Raw genomic sequence first — 15,775 nt, 5'->3', positions numbered from 1 at the left:
AAGGAGCAAGTCGGGGTGCTGGAAGGATAGTGGAAAATTGTTATTCCTCTATCCCCTCCCCGGTCAGGAATCCTGCTGAAGGAAAAAGGAAAAGCCCTCCGCCCCTACTTCCTTCAAGGTTTAAGGGTCAGATACTGAACCTGACAGGGACCCCACACTGACGCTAGGGAAAGAAAGGGAGCAGGGTGGAGCAGGACTCCGTCACCTGATCAGACATCTTATGTGCCCTCCGACCCCTACCCCAGGGCCCTTGACTCCAGAGCCAGCAGTCACCTAAAGGGGCATTAGGCGGAAGGAAGGGGAGAGAGAGAGAGAGAAGGGGCGGGGGAGGAGGAGAGAAAAAGACAGGTCCAGAAGGATAAAACAAACGGGACCGGGGGGGAAGGGGGGAGGGGGACACAGAGGAAAAGGAGGGAGAGAAAAGAGACAGAGATAGACAAGGAGGGAGGAAGAGTAGAGAAGAAAACTAGACCCTGAGCTAAGGAAGGAGAAGGGAGAGACGGAGACAGACACAGCAGAGACTGGTACAGAGGGAGGGGAGAGAGGAAACAGAGACAAAGAGAGAGAAGAGAGAGGGGGGCAAGAAAAGAGAGCAGGAAGAGAGAGGAAAGCTAGGGACGGAGGGAAGCGAGAGAGATACCCCGCTGACGGGATCACCTGGGCTCCATCGCCACCCTGCCTCCGCTCTCCGCGCCGCGTACCCCACTCCACTCCCTCCCGGCTCCACCGGGTTCCCAGCCCCTCCTCCTTGCCTCCTCCCTCGGTCCCTCCTCCGGCTGGTAAAGCCGAAGTTTCCTGTGCTGGGCTGGGCTGTGCGGCGCGGAGCAGAGCGGAGCGGGGAGGCTCCGGAGCTGGCGACCCAAGCGCCTCGGCATCCCGGCCCCTCGCGCCTCTGCTGACCACCGGGTCCTCGCCTTAGCTTGACTTCCCAGAGGCCCGACCCCGGGTCCCGAGGCTGCGCGTCCGCCCGCCTCGGGAATTGGGAGGCAGGGGGAGGGCGCATCTCTCCGGGAGGCGGAGGAGGTGGGGGCAGGACTGAGCCAGCCTGAGACAGAGACACAGAGACACAGAGAGACAGGGACCGCGAGGGAGCGAGCGAGCGAAGGAGACGCGAAGCGCGCGCCACCGCGCCGTCAATCGGGGCTCTCCTAGTGGCTGCTGGATTTACAAAGCTGGAGTCCGGGCGGGCGCCGTCCTGGCTTCCCGGGAAGTGTCTCCCTGCCCTGGTGCGCGGTGAACGGGACGTCACGGCTATGCTCGTGGGGAGCCATCTGGTCGCCGGACCCAGGTGAGGCCTCGAAAGAGCCACTAGGGCACTTAGTCCCCGGGCCCGGGACTCAAGACCCCCGCAGCTCGACCCCCTGCCCGCCTCGCTGTAGCCCCGCACTTTCCGCCTCCCTGGACCCCTTTCCAACTTCCCCAAAGCCAGGATCCAACTCGGGGGAGGGGGTACCTCCTTCCAGAAATCCCCTCCTCCTTCGGTTTTCCAGCGTACCCAACCTGGAGGGACAGTAGGTTAGGGGACGGCGAATGCCCAGTGCCCAGCCTGGCCTGGTGTAATGAGAGCAGGGGGAGGAAAGTAGCGGGTGCTGGGGTACCGCGGGGGGTGGGGGGGGTCTAAGTGAGCATTTGCTTTAATACGAAAGACAAAGGCGCTGAGGCGGCCTCGGGCGGGGGTCGGCGGCGTGGCACACGCTCCCAGCCCCCGGCGCCCGCCGGCCCGGCCGGCTTTCTGCTCTGGAGGAGTCTCTCTGTGGGGAGAAGTCGGGGGAGAGGTGGGAGGGAGTAGGGCGCTGGACGTCCTTAGGCTCCATTTCTGCCACCGCCTCCCGGCCCCTAGTTTGTCCTCGGCACTTGGGAATACCCCCACCCCCACCCTCAGCCCCAGTCCCTCTCCCCTTTGTCCCTCTCTCTCTGCCCTCCCCCTTCCCCGGCTGTCTGGGGCGGGGCCGGCCGGGGGCGGCGGGGGGAGGGAGTAGAGGTGTAGCCCCCCCACCCACCAGGGTCAGCGCTGCCTTTGTCGTTCCCCCTCCCCCTTCCCTCCCCGCAGGTGCCGCCCGCGATCATGACTGATGGCGAGAGGAGACAGCCCTTGCAGCCGCTGGCTAGCGACGAGGTCCGGGTGCCCATCGCGTCGGTCCAGGCTTCCCAGCCTGGGGAGGAAGAGGAGGAGGATGCGGCCAGCGGCAGCAAGTCTCTCCAAGGCAGCGTGGCCTCGGGGGCGTCCTCTGCCCGGGAACGGGAGCTGGAGCGTGAGCGCGCGCCGGAACCGGAGGAGCCGGCGGAGCCGGCGACCGAGCCCGAGCCCGAGCAAGAGCCAGAGCCGGAGCTGGGCGCCGCGGACGACGAGCAAGTCCCCTACCCGGCTCTGGCCGCCACGGTCTTCTTCTGCCTCAAGCAGACTTCGCGGCCGCGGAGCTGGTGCCTCAGACTGGTCTGTAACCCATATCCTTCCCTTCTAGTCCTTATGCCCCCTTTGGGCCGCTACTTCATAAAGAAGGGCGCACAGGGCTCAGGCTGCTAGGCGCGAAGTGGCCACGGCATCCGAAAGGGAAAGAGGAGAGGTGGGCTGCCCTGCCTTCCTTTGCGAAGTGCTCCAGGGGCATAACTGACCCCCTTGCCCTCCCCTGCCCTGCCCTGCCTTGCCTGGACACCAAGAATCCTTTTTCCTTCCAGGATTTTGCATCCTGGGAGGGACCTACGGGCTTTGGGGTGGGTGCCTGGGAACCGAAGCTTTTACGTGTCTCTCAGGGAAGGTGGCCTGTGGCCTGGGAAGCCCACCTGCCAGGGGCGCTTGGGAAAACTTGGTGTGAATGATTGGGATGGACTCAAAGCAGTTAGTTACACGTTGATGTCTCCCAGCATCGCGTTGTTCTGCTTGAGTTGTTAGAGACCTTGGCTTCCTGGAGCAATATTGGAGAAGCCTGATCCCTTGATCTCCTTTTCTGTGCAGAAGTGATATGAGTGGCAGGGCATTTTCTAACTCGATTCTGTAGGGAGTCCCTGCAAAGGCATGTTAACATGATTTTACTCTTCAAAAAGAGTTAGGCTATCCAAGTAGGAAAAGGAGAATGTAGTCTTGTGGCTTCTCTCCACTTCACACTTCTCTCTCATTAGGAAACTAGGTAAATTTGTATGGTGGGGAAAAGATAACAGTTCACCTGCACTTGATCAGGAATCAGTGAAATGGAACTTCTTTGACACTTATTTACCTGTATGTCTGCAAAGTCCTTAGAGGAGGAGAAGGAGAACCTACCAAATCCCAAAACAGGAGAGAGAAAAAGAAGTATTTGTTTAAAAGAGTACAAAGGCAGGCAGAACACAGGCATAAACATGCAACTGTTTTCTAAGGGGAGTGTGTATGTTTCATTTTGCAGCAAGGATGACTGTTTGGCGGATGGGTGGAGTTGACTGTGAACCTGTTGTGGTTCAATTTGGAAATGTTTAGGACTAATTCCAACTTCAGATGGGAGAAGAAGACAGACCCCTTGCTCCCCTTTTTCATCTCCCCAGCTGATTTCATCTCCAACCATAGAGAAACGTGTTCTTTTTGTGACAAGTAGAAAACTGAATTTCAGACACAAGCAAGAAAAGTCATGTGTGATACTAGAATTGTCTGTCATTATGGCCAGGAAATCTTAAGAAGTCAGGCTTTCCGAAGCTCTGGCAAATTCTTTGTTAATTTGAGAGCTCTCGCTTTGTGTGGAGGGAGAATGGGGCAGGGGTTGTATGAAGACACATAGGTTGAACATCAGATTGCTCCATGATAGATGTTGTGGATTCCTTGGCAGTGAGCTGCAGTTGCCTGGTTTAGTGGATATTCCCAGTATCAGTTCAGGCACCCCCACCCCCACTTTTGCAGTCTTGCATTTCTGAGGCCTGGGTTTATTCAGGCAGCTGTGCCATTGTGGTTGCTAGGGGCGTTGGATGTCTCTCAGTTTTTAGTTTGCACAGAGCTGGAGTGATTTGGTGTTGAGAGCAGCAAGGCAGGGGTGAAAAAGCCGACCACACTAACTTTCCTTGTCAAAGTTAGGAAGACAAGAAGAAATAAGGATGAGCAATGTTTATTTACATTTTCCTGACCTTGTGCATTTTGCTGTATAAATATTAAATATAGATGAGGAATCTGAGCTCCAAAAAAGGTAATAAAAACTGATGTTTCTCTTTTCTAAAATCCAAACACTGGGTGAATTGGATTCCCTGAACCCTTCTAAACCAGGTTATCATCCTCCCATCTGAGGAGGATGAACTGTTGGGAATGGGAGAAGGGGCTGCTATGTTATACCAAGAAATAAGGGAGATGAACAGTAGATTTTTTTTCTTGTGCCTAAGGGTTCTAAGTGTCTAGAGGCTCTGTTGAGTTTGTGTAGAATCTATCTTTCTGTAAATGAGACTTTGCAACCACTATCTTTACTCTCCCCACCCCCTGCCCCTGCCCAGACACACATATACCCATTTTGTATATGATATGGACCCTCTTTGAGAAGTGGAATCTCTTGCCATCAGGCTTCTGTGTCATTGGAAAGGAAATTGGTCCAAGTGACAATATTGAAGAATTAAGGGATAAAAGGCTCTAGGATCCTAAATCCAGTAGATAAATCTACTTGTTGAGATTAGCCCTTCAGTTGGTGGAATGAGTTCAGGGCCAGCCCTCAATAAATATCTCCTTCCCATTTTTTTTTTCATTTGGAGGTATTTGTAAAGAAAAAAAACCTAAACTGATCATAGGACTAGCTTGTATCCTGAAGTTCCTCTCTCTCTCCCTCTCTCTCATCCAAGTTGCTGGCACTTCTTTTTGTATGTGTGGGTTTGTTTTGTTTGTTCAGTTACGTCAATCTTTGCATCTGAATTTTAGTTTTTTGTAAGCTAGCCAGAGGAAAAGCATTGTTTGGGGATTGTTAGAGATTTCTACCTACTTTTGGGTTGTTGTTTTTTAATATAGGAAGTGGACATAACAGCAAATGATATTTCTTTGAGTTCAGGAGGGAAGGAGTGATGAAAGGAAGAAGAGAGAAAGGAAAGAAAGAAGAATACAAACAAGTAAAAAGAGAGGGAAAGAAGGAAGGAGGGAAAGAAGAAAGTAAAGAGGAAAAGAAAGTGAAAGAGGGAAGGGAGGGAAAGAAATAAAGATGGGAAGGAGGGAGGGAAGGAAGAAAGGCAAGGAAGAGCAGAAGTAAAAAAATAAAGAGAGAAAGGAAGGAAAGAGTAGAAAAATGGAAGGGAAGGAAAGAAGTAAAGGAAAGATAAGTAAGGGATGGAGGGGAGAATGGAAGGAAGGATATAAATGTAAAGAGGGAAGGAAAGAAGGAAAGAGGGAAGGGAGGGAACAGAATAAAGATGGGAAGGAGGGAGGGAAGGATGAAAGACAAGGAAAAGCAGAAGTAAAAAAAGTAAAGAAGGAAGGGAAGAAAATAAAGAAAAGGGAGGGAGAAAGGAAAGAGGGAAGGAAGGAAGAAGGAAGGAAGGAAGGAAGGAAGGAAGGAAGGGAGGGAGGGAGGGAGGAAGGAAGAGAGGGAGGGAGGGAGGGAGAGAGAGAGAGAGAGAGAGAGAGAGAGAGAGAGAGAGAGAAAGAGAGAGAGAGAGAGAGAGAGAGAGAGAGAGAGAGAGAGAGAGATTTATCTCTGAAAGTATCCAGATATCCAACTCACCTTCCTGTCTTGAGATGTGAATTACAATCTGAATGGATTTTACTTGGCTCTTTATGGAAGAGGAAAAACCCAAAGAGATTTGAGGGAAGGTAAGAATACCTAGGAAAGCATCTCTGCAGAAGACATCAGGGAGCTCTACCTTCCAAGGAGAGATGTGAGTGTAATTTGGATAGAAATAGGGTCAGGTACAGTGAATGAGAAATGTTGGAGGTGGATTCCATCATTCGGGCAACAAAGTTCCATCTCTAGGTTAGCTTTTGCTTCAGCACCAGAGATAGGCAATCCTTCTTCTGTGTCCTATGACAAGGGTCTTCTTCTTAAAAGACCAGTAGGAACAACATAGAACCTGAGTCTAAACTTAATGCTATGTTGAATTTCTATATTGATTCTGATCACTCTGGGAATGAAAATGGGCATTAACTTATCTGCAGGACTCAAGAGAGTGTGTCCTCTTTCCATCACCTCAAGAAGTTATTTTTAGCCTCTTCTGTGTTTTCAATTGTCATGGTCCATTCATGAGTCCTAAAGGACAATCCCAATCCCCCTTTTGCAATCAACACTGCCTCTTTTCTATACATTCCCTTCTCTCCCAATACAATTTTATTCCTTCTTGCAACGCAAACCACTTCTGTTATTTAGGGCTAACTTTATAAGATCAGTTCAAACTACAGAATTATTTTATATTTCAACCTGCTAAAATCCTGGGTCTGCATAGCTAGAGAAATATAAGTTCCTAAGGGGGAGTACTAATTTTTTTTTTGAGTTTTTTTGTATGCCTACCCAACTAGGAACACAGTGCTAGGCACATGGCAGGCACTTAAAACTTATTGAGCGAATGGATGATTTTTTAATGAATATTAGTCATTCCAGATGGAGGCTCTGACCTCCAACAGATTTAAGTTGCAAGTGTGAAGGTTTAAGTACAGAGGTTAAGGGTGGGGAGAGAATCTAAAAAAAGCAATTGTGGATCTGACAGGTGTAGGGAAGATCAGCTTACTGCAAAGGACTCGAGATCAGATTGGGTTCTAATGTATATGGTAAGAGAGTCCTTTGCAAATTCTTTGGTACTGGGGAGAAAATGGCCATATGTACAGGCTTGAGAGTTTACCCAAGAATGACTTTGCATGTAGTTCAGTTTTCCTGGTTATTAGGAGCTAAACAAGATTTAGGAAACTTTGATCAACTTTCTAGACAGCTCTAGATGCATGGGAAACAATACTGTTTTTGGAATCTTGGTTGGGCATATTGTGGGGGTGGATGGAAGGAATCAGATAGCAGAATGGAGGGCCATGATAATCCAGTTTGTTTCTTCAGCTTACAAGTTGTAAATCAAATGTACAAATGGAGGGGGCCCAGAATTGGGGACTGTCTCTGAATTCGACAAGACAGACTGTGGCAGAATATCATATCTAGGAAGCTGCAGCCTGCTCTTGGGTATGAGTAGTGTTTTGAATGAAGACAGGGTCAGTCTTTAAATAAGTCCTTAACTTTTCACACTCTGTTTAAGGAGGGAAGGCATTCTCCAGGAGAAGTGTGGAAACAAAGACCTGTAGTTATTTTGAGTGTGCCTGTCAGTTTAAATAAAATCCAGCTCAAAGAAGCTTCCAAGGGGGAGGGGGGCATCCTTATTGATTTACTTTTTCTTTTTAAAAATATAATTGCGATAGAACTTTTTTGGTGAGTACTGTTGCTCCTACACAGGCCTATTTATAGAGGGAGGTGGGTGGGATTTTGTGTACTGTAGCCTGTCAGGCTGGGTTATGTGAGCTTGGTGGTGGCTCAAGTTTGCCGTGTCTGTGTTTTGCACAAAATGCAATCAGGGACAATTCTGCAATGAGGGAAGGATTCTTATTAAAGGTAGACTTTGTTTCTGGTGATGTCACAGGCAGAGAGAATGGTACAGCCCCTGGAGGCAATCCACGCCAGGAACCTTCATTGGACTGTGGTCCCAGACAAACCAGCAGAGGGGGTGGGTGAGGGTGCTTGTGATCTTCTGGTAGAGGACAGCCTGGGTAATGAGTAGGAGTATACCCACCTGAAATAATGATGAGGAAAAAAAGGGTTGGTCCTGTCATTAGGAAGTGATGGACGGAACTGATCTCCCTTGGAACCAAAAATTCTGTCTTAATACAAAAAGGCACATCCTGAAGAAGAGAGCACATGCTAGATTTTGCCGTATAAGCATCCTGGTGAGGCAGGAGATTTGAACATGGTGTAAATAGCAATTAAATCTATTCTGTGTGTTATTTCATCCTTAAAGAAACACTGAGCCTTAGTTCTGCCTCTATTTCTACCCTGAGGCCTTACTCTAATTTAATCTAACCAGCATGACAATAACTCACATTTAGACTGCACCTTAAGGTGTACAGAGGACAATAGTGTAGTTGTGAGGAAAACATTTTGTAAATCCTTGCTAACTTTTGCCCTAATCTTAAACCAAGTCTGTATCTTGACCCTAACCTGACTCTAATGCTAAGCCTAATGTCATGCAGTTTCTTCTATAAACCAACAAGAACCCTTGGGAGAAGGGTAAAAGACATATGATCATCCAACAATCAAACCTTATTCAGCAGGGCTACGGAAGTTCTAGCCTCACTTTGCCCTTCTCTGTAGGGTTGAGATTGAATTTGCTGTGAGTGATTCTGAATATGCGGCTCCACATTGCTTAACTCTTTAGATTCATCCATCCATTCATTCATTCATTCAGCAAGTATTTATTTAAGCATATACTGTTTTTGGTTCTGTGCCAAGTATTGGGGATGGAAAGACAAAAATGAAACATTCTGTCTCCCAACAAATAGATGATGTTAAGGATTCTTCTCTACTAGTTGATAACAAGAGCTGTCCAGCAATGGGACAAACTGCTTTGAGATGCAGTCAGTTCCTCATTTAAAAAAGTCTTTAAGAGGAAGACCTTAGGTTAGGAATGTCTTAGCTGGGGATTCATCCTTCTAGTTGGTATTGGATGAGATGATGTCTATGGTCCCTTTTTTCTGTTGGTATTGGTTGCAGTTCAAAGAGAAGTTTTTATAAAGAAAACTTTGTTTCTGACATCCAACAGTCCGACTAGAACATTAGCACTGGAAGAGATGTCACCTCAAGGAACCCTGTGAACACCTGCACCAAATTCTGCTTAAGCTGAATCTAGGATTCAGCGAATTATGAATAATTGTAGCGAGAGTCCATGGGATCAGAATGGATGAACTATAGAGAAGTACTTATTGGTATTTGTCACTGACATCAATCCAGGAGTTTCTTTCATTTTTGTCCCAAGTCTGGTTAAAGAAGGATGAAGTAGATACCTCACAGGTGCAATCTGAGGGGTACAGTAGGTTTGGATTCTCATGTGGAAGGTTCTTTTGAAAGTGAATCGTATACATACACCTGTCAAAAAAGGGAGATTGGACTTGATGGTCTATCAGATCTCTTCTAGCTCCGAAGTTCTAGCTCTAAAAATAAGCTGAAAATGAGAATCTAGCATAAGGAACTGCAGAAAGCCAGAACCAGAAAGAATCTTAGAGGTCATCTAGTCCAGTCCTCATATTTTGCTGAAAAGGAAACTGAGGCACAGAGAAGGGACATAATTGGCCCAACATTACACAACAAATCAATGACATGACTACAATTTGAATTGTGAATGAGTCATCACTGAGGCTGGATGATAAACTATCAGGCATATTGTAGAGTTGAATCCTAATTTAACAAACTAGGAGTTGGGCTAGGCTATCTCTTGAGGTCACTTCCAACTTTAAGATTCTATGACTAAACCAAATGTGTTGTTGTGGATAGAGTACTAGACTTAGAGTCAGAAAAACATGGGCTTAAATCTTGCCTCTGGTGATTACTATCTTTGGGTCTTTGTGCCATTTATTTTGCCCTACTTGGCCTCAACTTCCTCATCTATAAAATGAAGGGCTGTCCAAGGTTCTTTCCAGCTTGAAATCTTTAAGAAGATCCCAGGGGAGCAACCTGCTCTTTGAAGAGGATGCCTCTGAGTAGGTCTCCTGGTGATTCCCCTCTCCCCGGGGCACTCTGAAGGAACTCAGTCTGAAGTGGTGGTTTGTATCCATCCCTCCTCCTGGGACCTGGAGCAACACCCTCAATGTCAACTAATGGCTAGTTCCTCTCTATTTCCTCTGACAAGAAAAAAGAAAGTGATTACAAGGGAATTTGTGTTCACTTGCTGCTCCAAGACCACAGACTGTCATCTTTATTTTGCTTAAGCTTCATCAGTCATATGAGAAAGGGAAAGAGGCATGTGGTGGCCAAAATTTCTGGTGAATTTGTATGTGATTACTGAAAATGCCAGTCTCTTGGTCAAGTTAGTCTGTGAATTATCAGTGTACAGGGCAGTGATCAGGGGAAGGGGAAAGCAGGGCTAGTCTTACACAGAAGGAGAGAAACATTCTCTACCCTGGCCTGATGTAAAGGATACCTCTCAATATCTTTCCCAAGGATAACTGGAATTCTATCATTGAGTTAGACCTTCCCTTAAAACGATGCCCTCTCTTCCTTCCCCTTTTATTTAAAAAAGACATTTTGTTGAGATATTTTGTTTTCATATCACTTTCATTTCTGAATATATCCTCCCCCCAATCCCTTACCCTGTCAGAGAGCTTCTGCAGGGGCAGCTAGGTGGTAGAGTGCATAGAGCCCTGGACCTGGAGTCAGGAAGAATGAGTTCAAATTCAGCCTCAGACACTTACTAGCTTTGTGACCTTGGGCAAATCTTTTAACCTCTGTTTGCCTCAGTTTCCTCATCTATAAAATAAGGATAATAACACCTACCTCCCAATACTGTTGTGAACATCAAATAAGATAATATTTGTCAAGTGTTTAGCACAGTGTCTAGCATATAGTAAGTGCTATATAAATATTATCTATTATTAACATTGTTGATGTTGCAATGAGAAATAAAAAGAGAAAAGAAGTAGTTCAGCCAAATCACCCAAAGGCTCCCTTTAGGAGACCTTGGCTCCTGGAGGCTTGTGGAACATTCCCCCAAGGGGTTCAGTGGCTTTTGGAATTCCTGTTAATATTCACAAGAAGGGGGAAGAATGAACAGTTCTCCTTGTTTTCTGTTGCAATAGGGCTAGTCCTTAACAGTATTTGGCTAGGAGACAAGGTAGGTTTACTGTATGAATATTTTCTATTAAAATATTAATTTATGAGCAAAAAACCCAAATATCACATACTTTGGAATGATTTTATATGTAAGTGACTCTCTTTTCTGAAAGGATGTGCCTAGAAGGGCAGAGACACTGGAAGTGGAATTAGGGAAAGAGAGTTTGGAGTGGTTCTGGGAGGTTAAAATGACTCAAAGCCATGTCCTGTGAGAAAAGGTTTTTGGACTGTGGGAGTTTAGCCTGAGGAAGAGAAGGCAAAAGGATCCCTGAGCAGCACAATACAGTAGAAATCATGCTGGATTTGGAACCAGAGGACCTGGCTCTGAGATATGCTAGCTGTGTGACTGGGCAAATCACCATCCTGAGTCTCATTTCCTTATTTGTAAAATGGGGGAGGGCAATACTCTTTGGGGATCCAGGGTGTGAGGGAGCAGCATTTTATTCACTATGCCATCTAGCAGCCCTAAATTTGTTGTTCAGTAGTTTCTGACTTTTTGTGACCCCACTTGGGGTTTTCTTGGCAAGGATATTGGAGTGGTTGGCCATTACCTTCTCCAACCTAAAATGTTAGGGAATCCTAGGTAGCTTTGGCTCTCAGGAGGAGTAAATGGTTAGGGGAGCTTCCTGGTTATTAACTCTGTCCAACAATTGAACAGACCACCATGTGAGACAGTCACTGGGGGTGTTCAGATAGAAAACTGATCACCTGTTGGGGCTACTGTGAAAGGAATTCCTGCACTGCATGTGCCATTAGGCTAGATGATCCCTTGGAACCTTCTCAGCTCTGAGATCCTACTATTGGAATTTAATTTTCCTATAATACTAAGATGAGACTAAAACCCTACATCCATTTGTTCCTATGCATCTCTGTGGCTTTAGTGCCTTTTTGGAATATTAGGGTCCCTTGGAGAATGATGAGTCAAGGGATTACTGATGGCTTTCAGGGATGGGATCCTTAACCACTTGCCTTGAATCCTAAGGAGAACATTTGGATGTGGGGGTCAGCCTGCAGACTTGCGAATCAAGAGAGGCTGAACTCCTGCTGACTAACGTGTGAGAGGGATGGGAGTCTGAGCCAGCTGCTGAATCCTCCTGGCAGCTGAGAGGGGATCATTGTTGCGGCGCCTGTGCCATGCGCCAAGTAACTTGACCCATAGGTTACAGGTTGCCAACCCCTAGCTCAAGGAAGTTCTCTTATCTGAATGCCCTTCTGCCTGTGTGTACACATGGAGGTGATTTGTTCTGGCTGGTAAGCTCCTGTCCAGAGCTGCTTTTTGCTTGCCTGTGTGTGGTCAGGGCTAAAGACTGACCCAACTAAATTCTGCCTTAGGGCAGGACAACATTCCATTCCATTCTATTCCTTTCAGTTTATTCTTTCATTCATTCAAAAATGACAACAACAAAAAGAAACCAAGTTAACAAAGCATGTGTTGGGCACCAAAAGAAGTAGACAATTTATTCAGTCCATTTTCCTGCCTTTTTGCAGTTTATAGTTTAGTGGGATGATAAGCCACAAGCTCCTATAATGATTTTATGTTGTCATTCAGTTGTTTGTCAATCATGCCCCACTCTTTGTGACCCCATTTGGGGTTTTCTTGGCAAAGATACTGGAGTGGTTTGCCATTTCCTTTTCCAGCTCATGTTACAGATGAGGAAACTGAGGCAAACAGGGTTAAATGACTTGCCCAGGGTCACATAGTAAGTGTCCAAGGCCAGATTTGAACTCACTAAGATGAGTCTTGCTGACTCCAGCCCAGCAGCATTCTATCCACTGTGCCAGCTAGCTGCCTTAAATTTGTTGTTCAATAGTTTCTGACTCTTCGTGACTCCGCTTGGGGTTTTCTCAACAAAGATACTGGAGCGGTTTCACATTTCCTTCTCCAACCTGAACTAATAACTCATGATATTATAAAAATATATTAGAAAGGTAAAAGACAAAGTATGATAATTACCCACAAGGGGAACCAGGCTAGGCTTCATGGAGGAAATGTGGGGTAATGATAAATCTGAGGTTTGGATTCTGCAGACCCTAGGTTAGCTGAGTGATCTTGGGCAAGTCATTTCCCTTTCTCAGGTCCTTCCTTTGTAAAATGGATAGGTTGGGTTCGATGCCTTCTACAATCCTTTGTAGCTCTAATATTCTTTGATTCTACAATATGGAACAGGTAGGGAGCATGTGTCTGTCTTTCTGTCTGTCTGTGTCTGTGTGTGTATCTATGTGTGTGTGTGTGTGTGTGTGTGTGTGTGTGTGTGTGTGTGTGTGTGCATGTGCACACAGAGCAAGCAGGGAGGAGATATTCTCAAATTGGGTTTCTTCCTCTTCTTGAAGATGCATTGACTCCTGCCCTTAGTAAATGAAAAGTATTTACTGAACTTGGCTCCGTGTTCTGTTGTGAGACTTTGGACATGTAACCAGACTTCTGAAGTATAGACATATTTTCATGTACTGAGAACAGCAATCAGGCCCGAAAGCTGTTTTTAAACAAATGATTTTTAGCCTTGCTATTGTCAGTAAGTAGCTTCTCTTTGATGATGGAGAAAAGAATGAGAGGCAGTGGCCAAAATTGTCTGGTTCATCCTCCCTGTCTTTGGGGCATTTGTCTTTCAAGTGCAAATCTTTCCTAGATCCTCACTCTAGGTAGGCCTATGTCTGTGCTCTTTTCTCTGGGGGTTGAGGAGAAGGATACCTAGGCCCTGCCTTTAACTAGTTTACCTGGAAGCCTAGAATGCTTACCTTTGGCAAGCCTTTAATTTGCCCCAGAAGAATTACTCCTAAAATCTAGGGCAGAGGTTCTCAGACTTTTGGGACTCGGGACCCTATTATACTCAAAAAATTATTGAGGACCCCAAACAGTTTCATGTGGGTTATAAATATCATTATTTACCATATTAGAAATGAAAACTAATAATTTTTAAAACACTTTTTAACTCATTTAAATAACAATAATAAATCCATTACATGTTAGCATAAATAACCTACTTTTGGAAAAATAACTGTTTTCAGAAAAAACAGTGAAAAGAGTGGCATTGTTTTACATCTTTTTGCAGATCTCTTTAATATCTGGCTTAATAGAAGACAGATGGACTCTCATATCTGCTTCTGCATCCAGTCCATGTTGTTTTGGTTCAAATAGATGAAGAAAATTGAACCTCATATACATTCAGTTAGGAAAAAATAGGCAAATAATGTCTCAACAGTATTATGAAAATAGTTTTGACCCCTTGGACCCCCTCAAAGGGTTCCTGGGCTAACCACACTCTGAGAACTGCTAACGTAGAGGATTTTGTTCAATATGTTTGACCTCTCAGTTTTGAGATCTCACTTATGTCCTTTGGCCATTTGCTTTTGGGGGTGTGATGGGTAGATATCCAAGGCACTTAGCCTCTGAGATGCTGGTGATGAGCTCCTGGCAGGGCAATCTATTAGTCTGGCGAAAAGATTTATGTCTAGTTGCCCCCGGACACAACACTGGGGCCATGTCATAAGGGTTTGGGATTCTCTGTCCCTAGCTAATGTGTTTGGAGTCCTTGAAGTCAGTGAAATGACTTAACAATGGGTTCCTTAAAATAATTAAGGCACGATTTGCCGTGCTTGATGGTCTGGCTTTGGGGTTTTCACTTCTTAAGAAACATCTTTGTTCTCATTTTCTATTTTGTATTCTAGTTCTCTAGAGGCAAAATCTGGTGTGAAAATGCAAAAAGCTTCCTTTCCCTGGATAAGCTTCTTTAAACTTGAGAAATAATAGACACATTCGTTAATGACACAGGAAGCTCCTAGAACTGTGACTGCCCTTCGGGTCCAAAGCACACCAACACAACTTCTCATTCAGAAGATTTATTCATTTTTGTGCCTTAGACTCTCAGAAGCATGGAGTTCCAGACATGGAAAGACCTTTATAAGTCATCTAATCCAATCACTTCCTCAAGTCCCTTCTACAATATTCCTCCAAGTGTCATTCAACCTCTGCTTAAACGTCTCCAGTGACAGGAAATCCATTACCTAATTAGCCCATTTTCTTTTGGGACCCTATACATTGTTAGGTTGGGGCAGGTAGGTATTACAGTGGATAGCACCCTGGGCCTAGAGTCAGGAAGAATCATCTTAGTGAGTTCAAGTCTGGCTTCAGACACTTATTAGCTGAGGGACCCTGGACAAGTCACCTAACCCTGTTTGCTTCAGTTTCCTTAGCCATAAAATGAACTGGAAAAGGAAATGGCAAACCACTCCAATATCTCTGCCAAGAAAACCCCAAATGGGGTTACAAAGAGTCAGACACAACAGAAATGACCAAACCACAAAGTTTGTGATTGCAGTGCTCTGAATTTTCTCACCACACCACCCATTAATTCTAGTTCTCCTTTTATCACATGATAGCCCTGGAAGTCATGATATAATGACATGGTACAGTCAGCAGGAGTGTGGAACCTTCAGTCTTGAGACTGCTTATGGCCCTCTAGGTTTTTGTGTGGCCCTCTAGGTCCCCACTCTTGAGGCCTCAAAGCTGCAAGTTCTCCACCCCTATGCTATGACAATTCTTTTCTAAGCTAAGCACCCTCAAATTCCTTTATCCAATTATTTCCTAGTCTAGCTTTCCTCATCTTCCTCTCCCTTCTCTGCATATACTACTGCTTCTCAATGCCCTTTCTAAAGTGTGGTGCCCAGAACTGAACACATAACTCCATATATAGTGAGGGGGTCGGGGCAGTGGACAGACAACAGGACTCCTACCACTCTTGTTACGAACTTGGTGTTTTTGCTAACTTTTGAACCATTGCTTCATGTTGTTGATTCACATTGAGCTTAGAATCTACTAGAAACCCCTGGATCTTTTTTCCCCTGTGAAAAGCTTGGTGACTCCACTTCTTCCATCCTGTGCATGTGCAGTTGGTTTTTTGGGCTTGTATTAGACTGTGTGTTCACTGCCACTACATTTCAAAGTGGATGTTAGATAATAAGGTCAATCAGGACCAAGCCAGCTGTTGGGGATAATATAACAAAGA

The 15,775-nt window shown here is 45.7% G+C and overlaps 1 protein-coding gene across 7 annotated transcripts in view; it reads left to right on the top strand.

The window, feature by feature from the left end:
* The first annotated feature begins 455 nt into the window (after positions 1 to 455).
* CACNA1H (calcium voltage-gated channel subunit alpha1 H) overlaps positions 456 to 15,775 on the top strand; it is a 416,735-nt gene continuing 401,415 nt past the window's right edge. For all 7 annotated transcript variants that reach the window (XM_072600754.1, XM_072600744.1, XM_072600736.1 and 4 more), the window contains exons 1-2: positions 456 to 1,288; positions 2,051 to 2,445. In XM_072600754.1, the coding sequence (XP_072456855.1) occupies positions 2,066 to 2,445 (380 nt within the window). In that variant the 5' untranslated portion in view covers positions 456 to 1,288; positions 2,051 to 2,065. The remainder of the gene's footprint in view (positions 1,289 to 2,050; positions 2,446 to 15,775) is intronic.

This window comes from Notamacropus eugenii, chromosome 1 (genome assembly GCF_028372415.1).
Source record: "Notamacropus eugenii isolate mMacEug1 chromosome 1, mMacEug1.pri_v2, whole genome shotgun sequence".
Taxonomy (NCBI): domain Eukaryota; kingdom Metazoa; phylum Chordata; class Mammalia; order Diprotodontia; family Macropodidae; genus Notamacropus; species Notamacropus eugenii.
Note: the sequence above shows the minus strand (reverse complement) of the source record. Positions and strands in the feature narration are given on the sequence as shown.